We start from the raw sequence: 14,209 nt of genomic DNA on the forward strand, positions 1-14,209 counted from the left end.
GCTGCCCCGCTTTTCCTCCCCGCATCACAGAACTGTCACGGTTGGAAAAGACCTCTAGGATCACAGGCTCCAGCCGCACACTCGGGAAAAAAAAAACAACACAACAAAACAAGCAACTCAACAAAACACACAAAGCCGTAACTACACGCCCCGCAAAGCCGCCGTCAAGGCACGACCCACAGAAATCCCGCCATGCTCACTAGAGCACGCCCTGAAGGGCTCCAGCGGGCCCTGAGCACAGCGGTCACACCAGGCGACCTATGGAGGTCCCTTCCAAATTGAACCATTCTGTGACAACACGCAAGAACCTCAGAAATGTAACTCGTGTAAGAGTGAACTACTAGAAGAACTTCAGCCGTCTCTTTTCCTCCTCTCTTCATCTGACCAGTAAGACAGAAGATAAGAACTAGAAAGACACATGGAGAAATACTAATATGGTGGGAATGTTGAGGGGAAGGTGGGTTTTTAGGCAGCCAGTACAAGATAGTCAAAAAGGATAAGAATAAACAAGTGAAGTAGCTTGTCAGTGTTACAGGAGTGCTAACTTTAATCACTAAAATAAAGGTGTCTTTGAATACACACAATCCTGTTCTCCAGACAAAGGCTGTGAAAACTGAACTTCTCACAGCTTCTGTGTCATAAAGGACCACGCAATAACAACTGACAATCCACATGCCAAAACTTCTTCAGCAAACCCAAACAATGAAGGGGCATACACATTTCAACCAGAGCAGAAAACATCTTGGATTTTTGAAATAATTCAAATGGATCTGAAGGAATTACTTTGCAACTGTATGGAAACTTTTCCTGGTGCTTGAACAGCACCACTTCAAGCTCAGCCCCTCATCTCTCCCCATTACATACTAACAGCTGGATGTCTCCTGCATTGCTCCTACCTTGTCTTCCATGAAGATATTGAAACTTTTTTCTGAAATGATTGTATTCTCACAGCCTTGTACCCAGTAGTCCCAGAAGTTTCCTTCCTAATCTAAGACTTAAATTTCCAAAAGACTTCAACTCATCTGGCTGCTTCTGGAGCCCTTACGTCCCCAGCTGAAAAAGCCAGGTCGTAACAGCAGACACAGTAACATGTCAAGGGCTGGGGTGCAAACACACTTCTGCACAGCATGAGGGACAAAGGGCATGTAAAGAACTGAGAAGTAAAGATACTGTACTGGGGACCTAAAATACTCAGATGCTTGACATATAGCCGTCACTAAGCCATCTTACCACCATACCAGGGCTCCTTCAGGCACCATCAGTTTCCCTTGTGCACAGGAGAACATAGGAAAAGTCAGTTTTCTTCCACAGCAATGCTGAAACAATTTTATAGCACATTGCTTTGGATGAAAATAATATATTCAACCTCCTAGGTAGAGACATCAAAAACCAGCACTCCATTTGCCTCTGCACTGTCAGGGAAGTTAACATGACATTGGAAATTGTTACCTTGATATAAACATCACTGGATCTATACCAGAATATTCTCAGTATTATTACTAAAATTTACTGCATCTGATTGAATATGTACTCTGCTAAATCTGATTCTGTATTTTTGTTAGTGTTAAATAGTATTTTCTCAGAGTCCATCTTAAAGAATATGAGAAGACATTTTCAAGTAAGCAAAATAATTATTTTGGTCTTCTTGAAAGCAAATTTCCATCTCTTTAGCTCCAAATTCAAACAGTCTGTGGGGAAGTCCTGAAACATTTTGGTAAGAGGGATGTTTCTCTACTTCTCCTTCTTCTGAAAGGCCAGGAAATGAGCTAGCATTCTAGCTTGGTTTCCAGGGGATAAGAAGGAAAACAAACTGCCATCTTTGAATTAGGTCCTGCAACTTACATCCTGCAACTCTCAACATTAGAGACCTCACAAATTCAAGACAGGGAGATTAAGTTTTTTTCAGCATTCCAGTTCACATGAGGTTCAGCTGCTCTTGGTTTTGCCTCTTCTGGTTACCCCTACTGATACCCACTTTGCTACATTTGCCTGCTGCAATCACTAACTAGACTTCCACAAGAACAATAACAAGGAAAGATGCAAATGCCAGGATGTAAGATAAGCTGATCTGCACTCCCTCTAAATCAGCCTCCCTTTTACTAAATTACATTAGCTAATGGTGGCAGCACCTTCAGATACATTCACCTTCAAAAGCTGATCTCTCGTCTAAGTAATTATAAGAAAAATGTGGAGGAGGGAAGGCTGAGAAAAAGGCAAGCTACACAAGGAGAATTGCAATAGCTTCCTGTCAGTTACTGCTGTCTGCATTAGAGTTTCTTTTTTTGGCATTCAGCCTGGGATTGGAGCATCAGCCTAAGAAATTTCCGAGCAGACAGAATAACGTATGTGACAGTGTCTGCACACACCATGCAGAGATGTCTGAAGCAAGACAAAAATTTGTTTTAAGGGATGTGGAACTACAGAAGAGGTGTGTTAGTCAGAAGCCAAGTTTCTTTATGGCTCGTATTTTATATAGCTGATAGCACAGAGTCACTAATGGATGAGACAGAAGTGCCATCTTTATAGGGACAGTCAGAAACCCAATTCTCTGCACACACTGACAAGTGAACCCCACAGATACTTCATTGTGTATCCTCCATGTACAACTGTAAAGAACATGTAAAATTGTAACTGCCTTTACAACTACTTTAATTGGATCAACATTCAGGTGAAGCTGAATGTTAACCAGCATTTTGGCTAGTTAATTTTTTTTTCCAAAATGTCACTCCCTGCCCCAACTCCAATGCTAGCTGACCTTATCTTGGGCTATCTCATGTTAGATGCATTATTCTGTACACGACTAGTTCTGAGCTGCCATCCTCAATCCACAGATCTACCCAAATCCAGCCTGTTCCACTGCAAATTACCTGATGCCTCCTTATTTGCTCAGAGATGTCACAAAGTACCATGATTCGCTCCAATCCATTCCAAGATCCCCAATAACTATCTCTAGCTGAGACACTTCAGCGTTAGATGAGTCTTTTCTGCAGAAAAGAATGTATATAACAGCATACAAATTAAAATGCCAGTCGTGTTGGAGCTCTGGAACAAATCCTACAGTTCCATTTGTCTCCACTCTTCCTAATTACTCTGCAGGGCCATGTATCTCTCACTGCCAGCTCTGGGACACTGAATCACAAGAGAAGTGCAGTTTCTTGGAGCCTGACACAGCCTTCGGCTCAGCTGGATTTTGTCTCTGATTAATTCAACCTGTCAGTAGGAGTCTCTGGGCAGAATGAAGGAACCTGTCACCCTCTATGTTTCTGATGAATACACCTTCTCAGAAGGTGTCTGGAGATCCATCAACAATCTTAATTAAATCCAAACAAATAGATGACAGCTAATCATTAAGGGAGTGGCTCTCTTGGGACAATGGCTGAAGAGTGAATATGCAAGAATGGTAAGGCAGACGACTGCTTGTCTAACACAGAAAAGCATGTTTAAACAGTGATGCCCTGATGGCTGTGTTTCAATTAAATTTATCCTGTTCCCAGTCCTTTAGGAGTTATTTGTTCTTCCACACCAGTTAAAACTACCCTCTGCCAAAGTGCAGGAAGGGCATTTCTGCTGTGATTCTCCAGCTGCTGCACTCTACAGTTCACTACCAAAGAAAGAATCTCATTCTTCTTTCCCTCCAAATGCACACATCCAGTGTTGCTTGGCTCTCATTCTACTTACCATCACAGAGGACTGAGAAATCCTTCAGTTTGAAAGTCACTATAGTGACAGAAATAAGAAAAGGCAGGTTTTTTCAGTTCTAGATATTATCAATGTATTGATAGGTATTGAATCAATATTTTCCAGTGAGGTTATTTAATTCCTAGATATTGCAGTCATTGTTAAAGGACAGAAAAGAGACTGCTAGGTTCAGTATATAAAATACCCAGCTTCTTACTGGAAAAATAGGCAGCACCTGGTATCACAGTTTTGGCAGGAGAATCAGAACTTCAGCTTGTCTAATGCAATTAATTGGATTGCTAGAATTTAATCTTCTATTAGACACTTGTTTCTCATCTCTCAGAGGGCATATATTTATCCCTACCTTGTCAATCCTTAGACAGTATCAATAGAACCTACTAGCATTTCATATAAGCAGCAATGAGATAACTATTCTTAGAACATTAATGCTAGTGAATAAAACTATCCTGACAGCTCTGAAATCTTCCTTCTAGTCCCACAGTAAACAGGAAAAATGCATGACAAGCAGCAAAGTGACTCACCCTAGGTAGCAGAAACCTACCAAAAGATTTAGAGAGCTAATCTCTTTATCATCTTCAGTATTTTATATATTTGCTTAAACTCTCAATTAGTCTCAGACACCTGTGCTATAGGAACTTAATGAAGAAAGATGCTGTTTATACTGTTCAGAGTATCATATCAGCCTTCCAGTAATCACAATATAAGTGATGACACTGAACCACTGCCTAGCTGGTTTGGATTCAAAGCAGTGAAGTGAGAAATCCAGTTAGCAGTCAAGAACAGAGATCAGAAACCTTCTTCCAAAATATTAGTAATTGCTGCAATGACCTTCCCCCTTGCCTGTATTCACATACTTGTACTAGTAGAAAGACATTTAAAATTGTAAATTGAATTAATTTTGGCTAAGACTGGCAGTAGTCCTTGGACATTCTATAGCAATCCTTTCAAATGCAGTATTATGTAAATTAATCTCAAACTCTTCAAGGGTAGGACACCCAGCTTCTCCTCCTGCCTCTTCCAAATAGCAGGAGAGAGATGAAAGAAAAAACCCTAGCTGTAGAACCACCTTTAGTCAACATTTTGCAGTCCTTGCTGTGCAGCAAAGTGGATGTTGTGAAGGTCAGTCAGCAGTCTGGAACAGAACTGCAACCACAACTCCTTAAGTAGCTAGGGAGGATTTCCACCTCTCCTGCCCCTTTGCCTGGCAGCCATACGAGTTATTCATACTATGTACTGTAAGAAACCCTTCAGCCTTAATTCCTGCACACCATGTGCAGTAGGTGAAACACATTTAGTATATCAATGTAGGCAACAGACATACTGTTGGACATGTTGTGGCATACAGGAGACAATAAAGCTAGTATGATCTCTTACCACAGAAAAAACTGCTGTAACAAGAGAAAAACAGGCTTGGTTGAGCACCTTGGGTGTGAGGAGTGGTAGCAGATATTCATTACCTGTAAGACTATGAAACAGTTAAACCTAGGACAACACTAAAAACTCTGAAAAGAAAGCTATTGAAACTAGCTCGTTACCCTTAGCTACAAACTAGAAGTTGTACTTCGAAAAGCTCAAGACAAAACCACAGAATATCTGTGATAAAGTTAACTTTCATACTTGTGTTAAGAAGGGATATAGCATTCATAAACACTCAGGCTTGGCAGCAGTCATGACGCTCAAAACACCAGCCTTCTGCAGTACATACACATATCAAAAAAAACAACCACCACCAAAAAAAACCAACAAACCAAAACAAAAAACCCCACAAACCCTCCTGTAGGACTAAGAAAAAAACTCCAAACTTGTTGACTGGTGAGTGTAAAATATTGAGTACAGATAATAAAAGAGTGGAGAAGGAATACTTGGCTATGAACTAGCAAATTAATGAATCGGGAGTAAGTTTTTATCTAGTTTGCTAGCTACTCTTAAGTTTGTACCTCCTGTTATTCCTGTAAGAATACATTAAATGTAGCATGTCTAATCTTGCAAACAGCAGATAAATATAACAAATACTGGGACTTAGTTATAAATCCCACACTTAAAGAAAACCTACTTAAATTACAGGATAAAATGGCAAAAGCAGAATGTGCTGGTGTCTGGTTCTTATTTTTGTTTAGTACAAAAAGCAAGATCGGAATTTCTGACTATGCTGACAAATCCTTGAATAAAAGAAGAGTTTTGAGATACAGCTAATCAAGAGAACCATGCAGTCAAAGAAGACAATTATTTTCTGAACAGAAACATGAAGTATCATCTGAGGTAACTGCAGGTAATTGGTAACCCAATTTATTTAAATGTCATAAAACTGTTCAGTAGAAGTTGACATTCAGAACTAGAGCAGTCTTAATTTGTTTTATCTTAATTTGCTTCTCAAGCACATTGTGGCCACTTCAATCCTGAACACACATACCTGTAATCTTAGTGTGATTTGAGTAATCCACTTCAACAACTAAATCAGATATGTTCACTTAGGTATTCATGTCTCCTGAGTAACTGAAAAAAAGGAATGTAAACTGATGAATGCATTTTAACTGAAGAACCATTTGTTACTATTACTACAGTACAGACAGAAATAGTAATTTTCTCCTAACTTTTATTAACAAGCTTCAGACTTCCCACAGCAATGCCTCAACTGCCTTACAAAAGGAAATTATCTCACAGATTGTAGACCTGCATTACTAATATTCTGCTTTGGCAGGGATAAACCCTGGCTAGTCAGGAGCTACTTCTGAAGAGGGAGGAGAACTGGAGAAATAAAATACCATTATACCATTAGAGACATCACTGCAGTGTGGCCATATTTGCCTGTGCTTTTAAACCTGTGACACTAAGTGAATTATTTTCCCTTCAGTGCAAGATCAATTATTTCAGAAAGGTACCAAACACAGCAGGGAACAGTGGACTTCATTTGTCTCTGTAAGAGATACACACTATGCAACCAAGAAGGTCATCCCTTTTAGGAACTCCAGTAACAGACCAGGATCATATTGTATTATTGGTAGAGATACAAAATCATTTCAGTGCACCTTGTTCTGATTATCCACTTCAGAACAGGAAGACTGCAAGGTTTTTATCCAAACTTCAGAAACAATCCAGAAAGGCACCATTGCTAAAACGTATTTGTCTTTGCAGAAAGCTGCAGATACACAAAAAAAACAAATTAGAGAACACTGAATCTCTGGTATTAAGAAGATAACAAGACAAAAAGATTAGGGCTGGGATTTCAGTTTTGATGGAAACTTAAAAAGAAGCAAAGCATACTAATTTTACTCTAGTTCTGCACAAAACCAGGCAATACACTTTTTGATGTGAAATACTTTGTTGAAATTATAAATTAAGTAACTTCATCTGTCATCCCACTGTATGTATCACCTGGAAAGTTAGCAAAAGAGGAAAATTAGGCAGTAAGTGACCTGCACATAGGTATTGAGTCAACCTGAAAAGTATGAGAACTTGAGGCATGCTTCCTTGGGGAGAAGTGACTTTATTGCTGTAATTTCATAAGGCACAATTGCTCTCCACAGACATTTGTCTTCTGTAATTCCTTCACTGGAAAAGCCATTTGTTAATAGCAGCTAAAAGTACACCTTAGTGAGAAGAATAAATGACTGATAAAATACTTATAAAAAGCTATTAATATTTTAGAGAATAAAAAAAATCCCTGAAATAACTGAGGGCATTTGAACATGAGTTTGAAGAGGTGTTCCTCTGAAGTCATGTAAGCCACAAAAGCTATAGCAAATGCAAAAGGAGATTAAACCCCTATTTTTCTCCATCTGTTGACACGTGCAAGTCAGGAGTGGCCTCATACCACGGAGCTGAAATTCAAATCAAAGCAGTTGCTAAGATCCCACTGCTAAAATCCAATCCAAACAGAAGTTTACTTAATGCACCAGAAAAAAATAAGTCTCTGTGAAAATTTTTAGTCCATTTCAAGGCAAACATTTGGAGCAAGGTAAACATTCGTAGTCTCAACTTTCAATGCAATTTTCAAATCAAGCTCTTACAAAGATAGGTCAGTGTTGCCTTGTCCTCTTGAGGAAAATCTCATGCATATAGTCCCAAAATCTTCCCTGATGTGACTCATTGTGATGAATCATAGCAGTGAGGGCCTCACCCTGATCAAGGCTTTGCCAGTAATCCTGCAGCCACATCTCTTTCCAACTGAAACAAAAAAGAGACACAATCATAAACTATGAAAAAAACAAATGAGTCTGCAGCTGGTAATAACACTGAATCATGTTTTTTCTTTCACATATGAGGAAAATAGACCCTGAGATGGTCATGACAAAGTATGCTGCTATCTTGCCATTGTACTCCAAATCATTTAAAGAAGTCTGCTGTGAAAATTGTCTACAGAAAATGTAACTTCAATGCTACCTTTACAACATTCTGGAAATACCAGCATGTGACTTCAGTGTTAACCAAAGAGATGAAATTATTAACTGTAGAGAATAAAAACATCTATTAAAACAAAATCTAGCACAGAGTCCTTATAGAATTTTGGTAGTCACCTTCCATGTCCAGTATGTATTTAACAGTTTGCCTAAGAATCCATTATTTTTTTTCAGATAAAACCATTTAACAATTAGAGAGTGACAGCTACTTATTACAAACTCAGGTGATACACAGCAGAGACAAAAAAAATTTTCTATTTCCAGACTACATGGTTGCTCATAGGCTCTTTTTCAATGTGTACATTCAGAAACTTCTCATAGCACTATATCACTGAAATCTTCAGCGATTCCCTTCCTGTTCATCATCACGTGGACTACTTCTCTCATTTGTGTTATGTTAAGGTACTACAATAATTTATTTATCTCTTCTCCATTATATCTGCTACGCAGTCAGATAAGGCTATCACAAATTTTGAAAAGAAGAACCAAGCATGCTGCTCTTTTTAAAATCTACCCGTATGAGTTACTCAATACCTGCTAACTTACATATGGAGCTTTGGCTTCTTCTCCCTCCCTATCACAGGAATAAGTACAGTGCCTTTCGTGTTATAAATCACATATTAAAGCAAGCACGGCTGCACTGCTCAGAAGCAAATCTCACCCACTACACCAGGAAAACCAAAAGAAATGTACATGCACGACATGTAAAAAACACTTTGTGGAGCAGCATACAACTTGTACACCATGGGAACTAATTTTCTGTGGTCAACAGCATCATCTATAGTGGGACATTTCTGCAGTGTACACCAACAGAGACCCCAACATAAACTTTTAACATAGATTACAATATGAAGGATCACAGAGGCTTGCTTCTGCATTAAAAAAAAAAGTCTGTCAATAGGTTCCTTTGTAAAATGCATGTACTGTGAGATCACATTGCTTAACAGCTAAATTCATTAATCTTTGTTCAAAGACTGCCAACATGAGCTACTTGTTTTTACAGCACTGAATTAGGGCACATGTTAGGAAAAGGAGCATGCTTGCTTTAAGTAGTAGACACCACAGTAAGTGGCAGCAGGTAACAGAAAAAAGAAAACGTTTTCCAGCTGAACTCTATAGAAATGCTGAAAGGAATCCCAGTATATTTTCTTTTTACATTGCTGTTACTGGTTTTTAAGAAAATAATTTCATTCTGATTCTGTAACTTGGAAAAAATGGTATCCCTAGATGAACAGGACTGTACAAATATCCATAAACTACTAACTACATACACCTGAAATGTTATTACCATGAGGTAGAGATCCAACTTAAATCCTGGCAGACTAGTGGATTCTTACACCTTACAGTGTACCTGTGGTCAATCTGATAAGCTTTTAAGATGGGTTTTCTTGTCATAAATAAACATTTATATAAAATGGAACTAGCCAAAAGAAATTAAAACTTCAGGTAACTGAAAAGGTATAATTCAGTCACCTTACAGCTGTCCTCTCAAATGCCTCATTTTTGGAAAATGAATCCTTATCAATGAAAGAAATTAAACTTTTCTCTTCACAAGGGTGGAAGACCAAGGATAAGTGGATATTCTGGTATCTATTAAACACATAATCTACTCACTATTTTCTGTAAAAAGCAGTCAAGAATTCAGCATATTACAGTATGATAACCTAACACATTCAAATGGCTGTTCCACAGCCATTCTGCCTAAGTTTACTTGGGCATGAAGCCCAGAAATCCAAAAGTCTCAATACTAGAGAGGCTGCAAGCTAAGGATTGACAAACCACGTCTCCACACTTAGAGCTAAAGGACAGCAAGGTGAAGGTGTAACAATGTGCTCCAGCAACATACACCTACACAGAGAGAGATTCTGATGCCAAAGTTCTGTCAAATGAGCACATTCATCAAACTAAATACAAATTATATCTGTGAATAAGGGTTACAGACCACACAGATGCACAGGGTAAACTTATTGTAAATGGGCACTTGCTATAAAAATATACAGTTAGACCTTGTATGTTGCATAAATTCTATTGTTTGTAACCCCACTAGGCCTGCTTCATTTTTCCACAATAATGCTTTCTCAGGTAACAAAATACAATTGACTGGCTCAGTAAACAATAATCTAAATGGATCATAACATTGGCATAGTATTATTCTCAAATTCTGACAAATATGAGCATGTTTAGTTAATACTTTGGTGGCAATTTTATGTTACTGTCACACCATTTAAAATTCTAAGTAATCATGTTCAATTTTGGAGATAAAACAGTGAAAGCTCAGATGCTTACAAGATAGAAACCACTATATTTCACTAGAGATCCCCTTGGTCACACCTCAGAAGTTACAGACACCTATCTTTCTAAAGTAGATTAACAGATGATGTAAAAGCTTCCCTGGTACAATTCTTCCAGACACATCTCATGTCTACAAACACGAGGAGAATAATACACTATGGTTGAATGAGACATGGAAACTTCTGTGGGATGCAATGGTAGCTTGGACTACAGACTAACTGTTCAAAACCCCTTGCTGATGACCAGTGCACAGAATGATGGAGTATCTGAGCTTGCAAGTGAGTGGCACAGATGCCCCTGCAGTGCCTTCACAGATATTTCTCTACAGCCATCTGCTGTTCAAGCAAATGATAATCTGTGAAAAAGTAGAGAATACTCTCATGGAGCAGGATGTTGAATAGCACACTACAAGGGAAAAGTGCATTTTGCTACCAAGACTGAGAAAAAAATATCACTATAAAAAAGTTCCTATAGATTGATCAACCAACACAAAGGATTACGGGCCCCTTTTACTTACAAGCATAACGTTTCAATTACTAAATATGATAATTAATTGTACTGTGAAAAATGCTTTTTAATGACAAAGATAAGTTTTATGAAACAGGCATTTCCTAAAGAACCTGAATGACCTCAGACTTACTTTCCTTTTTTAATTTCAGTCAGCCATTTTTGAAAGTATCCAAACATAGGACTAAGTAGTTCCGCACACTTCATACTTCAAAATTCTTCATACTTCTTCATGGATGGATAATGTAATAAAAAATGTTTTTGAGCTTATATCCACTTGGAACTGGGAGAGTGTACTTGAAATTATGAATTCTACATTTTCAATATACTGTTTCTTCTAACATTTTAATTCTCCGAAGCACTCCATTTCTTATTCTAGGAAATTATTAACAGAGATATATATTGATATAAACCAGGATAGAGTATATTGACAACTTCTTTCTGGACAGTGCATGAGAACTTTCCAGTTTAAAAAGTAATTTATTGAATGTTACAGTAGAGATTGACATCAGAACACTGAAATCTTTGGTGATAGTTATGAACATAGGCAAGATCTGCTATGGCTGATGTTTTCTCTTTATGATAGCTGTCTGATGGCTCATAGAAAGCAAACTGCATGCACTTGAGTAATTACCTAAAAAGACAAAATTTGTTGCAGGCAACACAAAGAAAAATTACAAAGCTGGGGATCCAAACTTATTAACACTAGTAATGCACACTACAAGAAGAGCACACATTTCACGAACTACAAGAACCTCTCCTTCCAGCAACTGCAACTTCAAACACTGTCAGTGGAAAAACTCAGGGTTTGGGAACACAAGCACCGACTTATTCTGTACCAATGCACGTATAAATACTAAGCAGACCATGCAAACAAAACTTCATTCTGCCTGTCAGAAGTGGCTGCCTAAGGGTTCGTGTGGTTAGCCTCTTGCTGACAGATGTCAGGGCAGCTTGCAACAGAAATGGTTAACACTGGGCTATAGACCTAGGAGATTCCATAAACGCTTACAATCCCTGTGCACAAAGTGGGGGAAGAAACTACTCCATGTATTCTCTGCCCAGTGTGGCCCCTTCTAAATAAATGGGATGGCGTCCTTCAACACAAGCAGGATTTTGTCACACAAAAACCCAAAACGTCCTGTAAAGTATTCTGGGTGAGCCTAACTTCTGTTCTAAAGCCAACAGGAGTTACCTAGGCCTGTGTTACCCAACACTGTGGCAACCTCATTCTTAACACCGTACTTTGTAATGAGGCAGAGAGCTTCTTTCACCCAAGGGGTACCAAGTGCTTTACCATCACTGTACTGAAAAACATCACTCCTCCAAATAAAAAGGCTAAGATAGACAAAGCATCATCAGCATTATGGGTGCCTCATGCTTCTCATTAAGCCACTAACCAACACCTGTGTTCAAACCTTTTTCAGCCTCAGTGTTACTCAATATTAGCAGAACTACCATACCACCCACAAGACACAACTGGAAGTGTAACTGGAGATACACAGAGAGATGCTTTAAGTACTGGGCATTATTAAAAGCTACAGATACTATTATTTTAAGTTGGGTTTTTTTCCCTTTAAAAAGCATAGTATTGGTACATTACCCGTCTCCTCCAGAGAGGTCTTCAACGCTTCCGAAACCAGGGGTTGGCATAGGACATCCCATATGCTGGAACTGAGCTATGTGAGGTCTGGGAGCTGGAATCTTCCCATGAGACTTTTTGTGTTCCTGCTCCTGTTTGACCCGAGTATTCTCCCTGTCACAGATGAAACACTCGAAGCCATTCAGATAATTGGGCAGAGTCATGTCGTTCACACCCCACTCCCGCTGCGCCAAGCTCTCTAACAAGAACTGATTTTTTACTCCACCAGGGTTTTTATACTCTAGATACTTCGTATACTCCTCTCCATTCTTGTCCAGGAAATCAAGATACTTTGCCAGCTCTTGAGGGCTGTCGAAGTCGTCTATGAGAATGATGGAGAGGTTGTTTGGCATCCAGTCCCGCACAGCTGGGGAGCCTCGGTATACTGGAACAGCACCCAAGTGCATTGGACGCCACAGCTTCTCTGTCATGTAGTCATCACATATGGCATTCTCCATGGCCAGATGAAACTTGTACCTGGCAATAAAAGTCATAAATTCAGAATCTTCTGTAGTGGCTGTAGAAGTGTCGCTCAGTCGCTCACTGGGAAGCTCACGGTTATGCAGGCATTTCCCGTAGGAGTCAACCTAAAACACCAATGGGCATCTTTACAAAGTGATATGTTTGCTGGAGCTTGTTTTCAGAGCTTGAAGTTCCTGTAAAATTCCTAACTTTGATCAGTTCCTACCTACCTACCTTAGTTTACCTTCACTTTCACTCCAAGTTTTTTCCCTTGTTACTAATTCCAGAGTCCCAGTTTTAGCAGCGGAAACCAAGTGCTCAGTTTCACTACTTTTCCAAAGAGTGCACACAGTTCCTGCCAGTCTCAGCAGACTGGCAAGAAGTTTCCATCTGTTAGGCTGAGAAAAACTGATGCAGAGAGCTAAAAGAATACTGCCTAAAAACGAAAGACAAGGCGCTTGATCTCAAATCTGTTTCATACTTTGACAATTCAGTCACATTTAAATAATTTTGTCTTTGCTTAGTGAGGACATGATGAACTTGCACAATAAATTGCTATCAGTAGAAACATCAGAAACTACTAGGAAAAAGACTTTTCAGATAAAGACTAAGAACATGTGCTCTTTTCTTTTTCGAATCCACTACCCTTCAAAACTTTTACAAAGTAAAAAAAAAAAAAACAAAAAACTTTTTTTTTCTGCCTGAAACATTATTTCAGTTTATAAATCTACTCTCCATCAGCTGTACCACAGCAGTTCAAACCACCACAGAAATAACATGGTCCTATCACACTGCAGATAAGGAGCAGAGTCCCAAAACACCATAACCTGTCTATTCACTTCAAGCCCATACTTTTAAATGGGAGCAGGGCTTACAAATGGATAACTTTCCTGTACAGTGACTTAAAGGCTCACAGATTTCAGCAATTTCTTGCACTTGGTCCGCAAAACCAAGCTTATTTGGGTTTAGCCCAACTTCAATCTCATCCCAAGTCTGGCCAACTCCATCACTAACAGCTACCATCAGGCCTACCTACTGGCATGCGGTGTAGTCTAGACCAATGCTTTAGGAAGGAATACAACTAGATTTTCTGTCCAGCTCGTAGTCAGCATGCATCCCGTTACGATTCGTGTGTTGGCTAAAAACAAGGACAAACACACCCCATTAAAAAGAGGAGCCGGAGGGGGGGGGGGGGCAGGCAGGCCCGGCT

At 39.1% G+C, this 14,209-nt stretch overlaps 1 protein-coding gene across 1 annotated transcript in view; it reads right to left on the reverse strand.

Annotated features, from left to right (window-relative positions):
* Positions 1-7,378: 7,378 nt before the first annotated feature.
* FUT11 (fucosyltransferase 11 (alpha (1,3) fucosyltransferase)) overlaps positions 7,379-14,209 on the reverse strand; it is a 7,807-nt gene continuing 976 nt past the window's right edge. Inside the window, exons 2-3 of the mRNA XM_010000813.1 lie at positions 12,499-13,124; positions 7,379-7,863 (exon numbers count right to left, since the gene is read on the reverse strand). Coding sequence (XP_009999115.1) covers positions 7,716-7,863; positions 12,499-13,124 — 774 coding nt within the window. The 3' untranslated portion in view covers positions 7,379-7,715. The remainder of the gene's footprint in view (positions 7,864-12,498; positions 13,125-14,209) is intronic.

This window comes from Chaetura pelagica, unplaced genomic scaffold (assembly GCF_000747805.2).
Source record: "Chaetura pelagica isolate M959 unplaced genomic scaffold, ChaPel_1.0 scaffold166, whole genome shotgun sequence".
In the NCBI taxonomy this organism is placed as follows: Eukaryota; Metazoa; Chordata; class Aves; order Apodiformes; family Apodidae; genus Chaetura; species Chaetura pelagica.